General features: G+C 44.8%; 1 protein-coding gene and 1 non-coding gene across 2 annotated transcripts; one reads left to right on the forward strand and one right to left on the reverse strand.

Annotated features, from left to right (window-relative positions):
- Nucleotides 1-461: 461 nt before the first annotated feature.
- On the reverse strand, nt 462-568 carry LOC145060818 (small nucleolar RNA R71). The gene has a single exon (XR_013687001.1). It is a non-coding gene; the product is annotated as a small nucleolar RNA R71 (small nucleolar RNA).
- Nucleotides 569-1,837: 1,269 nt separating this feature from the next.
- Nucleotides 1,838-2,293, forward strand: LOC145060215 (uncharacterized). Its single transcript, XM_079007922.1, has one exon. It carries the CDS (start codon nt 1,838-1,840, stop codon nt 2,291-2,293), a length of 456 nt encoding a protein of 151 aa, XP_078864048.1.
- Nucleotides 2,294-3,002: the final 709 nt, after the last annotated feature.

Here is a 3,002-nt window from a genome sequence, read left to right on the forward strand (position 1 = left end):
TCGAGTACGAGACCGAGGAAGAAGAGGAGCATACATACGAGCACGAAACCGATTCCGAGGAAGAGTTAGCTATCATAATGGCTAACATTGATGAAATCCCCATGGGAGAATGGAAGAAGAGGATGCGCGACGACACTGGCCCGGGACTTGTGCAACCTGCAATTCCCACGACTGCTACTTTCGAGCTAAAGGTTCATATCCTAGCTTTACTTAAAGAAATACCGTTTTATGGAAAAGACCATGAAGATGCCTACAAGCATTTGGACGAAGTCAATGATGTAGCTGATTACTTCAATGTTCCAAATGTGCCCCGCGAGACTCAGCTACTTTGTATGCTTTCGGTGACATTCAAAGGTGCTGCAAAAGACTGGCTCAAGTCACTTCCCCCCGGATCAGTCACAACTTGGGCCAAGATGAAAGAAGAATTCCTTGATCACTTTTTCCCACCTTCCAAGATAACCAAGTTAAAGAAGGCCATTCCTAACTTTGAACAACAAGCTGGAGAGTCACTATATGAAGCATGGGAGAGGTACAAGAGCTTACTAAGAAACTTCCCACACCATGACCTAAACAGCCAGCAAGAAGTCTCCATCTTCTATAATGGAGTCAATGTCACAACCAGGCAGTTACTAGACTCGCAAGGCCCGCTCACAAAGAAGCCGCCCCCGGTGATCAAAGAATTGATTGAAGAATTCTCTAAACACTCTAGAGAATACCACAACCCTAGACATGATGTCACTAGGGGAGCCGCTTATGCAGCTACTGAAGACTTATCCGCGGTCATGGCTATGCTAAAAACCATGGATAGGAGGATGGATAAAATGGATCAAACGGTCCATGCTATTCGGGTGGGCTGTGAAAACTGCAATGGGCCTCACCTCACTAGAGACTGTGATTTAGATGAGAATGGCAACAAGAAGGTGTAAGTGTGTTACTCAAGTGGAGACCGATATGATGAAGACTGGCGCAAACAAAAGAAAGAATGGCTCCCTTATGAAGAGTACAAGAAAGACAAGGAGGAAGGTTTAGGCAAAAAGGGAGAGGGTTCTACCAAAAGGAGGAGCCGGTGCAAGAAAGGAAGCCAAGCTTGGAAGAAATGCTCACCAAATTTGTAGCTGCTTCAGAAAAAAGACATAGTGATCATGATGCTGCAATTCAAGAAACAAGGACCATGCTTAGGAACCATCAAGCATCTATCCACAATATAGAAACGCAGCTTGGGCAACTTGCTCAACAAATCAACCAAAGGTCACCGGGCGAACTTCCTAGCAAAACCGAAAATAACCCACGAGGCGCGCACATAAACATAGTCACAACAAGAAGTGGGAAGATAATCACTCCCCTGGAACCTATTCAAACTGAGTCATCCAAGAAATCACAGAAGGAGGAGGCAGAAAACCAAGACATACAATCTAACAGCCCTACTCATCGAGTACCACGTATGGACTCGGCGAGTACATCACAAAATCCCAAGGAGCAGGTCCCTGAAAAACTTTACCAGCCTCCCATGCCATACCCAGCCCGAGCTAAGAAGGAGAAGCAGGAAGAGGAGTATCAGAAGTTTCTAGATCATATCAAGACTCTTCAAATCAACATACCCTTCATTGAAGCCGTCATGCAAATGCCCAAGTATGCAAAGTTCCTTAAGGAAATTCTCATTGATAGAAGAAAGATGGTAGAAGTGAAGAAGGTAGTACTCAATGAAAACTACTCAGTTGCTATGCTAAATAAGCTACCAAAGAAGAAAAGTGATCCGGGGAGTTTGACTTTACCTTGCTAATTTGGCAACTTGGCCACCATTCAGGCCTTAGACGATTCGGGAGCAAGTGTGAACCTAATGCCATACTCATTCTTTAAGAAGCTGGATCTCCCGGAACCTAGGCCAATCCGCATGGCAATTCATTTGGCAAACAAGAAAGTCACCTTCCCAAGAGGCATATGCGAAGACATACTAGTCAAGGTGGACAAATTCGTCTTTCCCACTGATTTTATCATTCTAGACATGGAGGCGGATCCACAAGTGCCAATCATCCTTGGAAGGCCCTTCCTCAACACGGCAAATGCTATAGTAGACATGAGGGACTCGAAGCTCACCTTGCGGGTAGGAGAAGATTCAGTCACATTCGAGGTAGACCAAGCTATGAAGTATTCAAGTAACAGTGACGACACGGCATTCTCAATTGATATGTTAGACGAATTATTGGAGAAATGCATAACTGAAGATTCCATCAAGTTCAAGATTCCATCAAGTTCACAACTGATGATGAAGAATTTGATCCAGAAAAAGACTTGATGGAAATTGAAAGACTGCTAGAAGAAGCGGATTATGAAGAATTGGTGAAGAACACTGACAGTCCTACTCGCTGAGTAGGACCGATCTACTCGCCGAGTTCCTCTCTAGAAAAGGCAGAAGTCGTGAATACAGCCACCAACTCGCCGAGTACCCTACCTGCACTCGGCGACTCCAACAGTCAGAACCAAAAATCGGAGCTCAAAACTTTACCAGAACATTTGGAGTATGCTTTCCTTGAAGAAGGCAACCAAAAGCCTGTAATAATAGCCGCTGACCTGTCCAATTCTGAAAAGGAAGAGCTCGTGCAAGTGTTGAAGAAACGGAAGCGGGCCATAGCATGGAGCATCACCGACATCAAGGGAATAAGCCCATCTTATTGCTCCTACAAGATCAATCTGGATGAAGGAGAAAATCCGGTTGTACAGCACCAAAGAAGGTTAAACCCAAACATGCAAGAAGTAGTCAAGAAGGAAGTGGTCAAACTCTTAGATGCAGGAATTATCTATTCCATTTCCGACAGTCCGTGGGTGAGTCCGGTCCAAGTGGTGCCCAAGAAAGGAGGGATGACGGTCATAACCAACGAAAAGAACGAGCTAATTCCGACACGAACGGTAACCGGTTGGAGAGTGTGCATCGATTATCGAAAGCTAAACGATGCCACTCGTAAAGACCATTTTCCCTTACCTTTTATTGATCAAATGTTAGAAAG

The sequence above is a fragment of the Lactuca serriola genome, chromosome 6 (genome assembly GCF_051521515.1).
Source record: "Lactuca serriola cultivar US96UC23 chromosome 6, Lser_US96UC23_V15, whole genome shotgun sequence".
NCBI classification, from domain to species: domain Eukaryota; kingdom Viridiplantae; phylum Streptophyta; class Magnoliopsida; order Asterales; family Asteraceae; genus Lactuca; species Lactuca serriola.

Excerpts from the sequence above, each read along its gene's own strand:
- LOC145060215 (XM_079007922.1), top strand. The coding sequence starts at position 1,838 with ATGCCATACTCATTCTTTAAGAAGCTGGATCTCCCGGAACCTAGGCCA.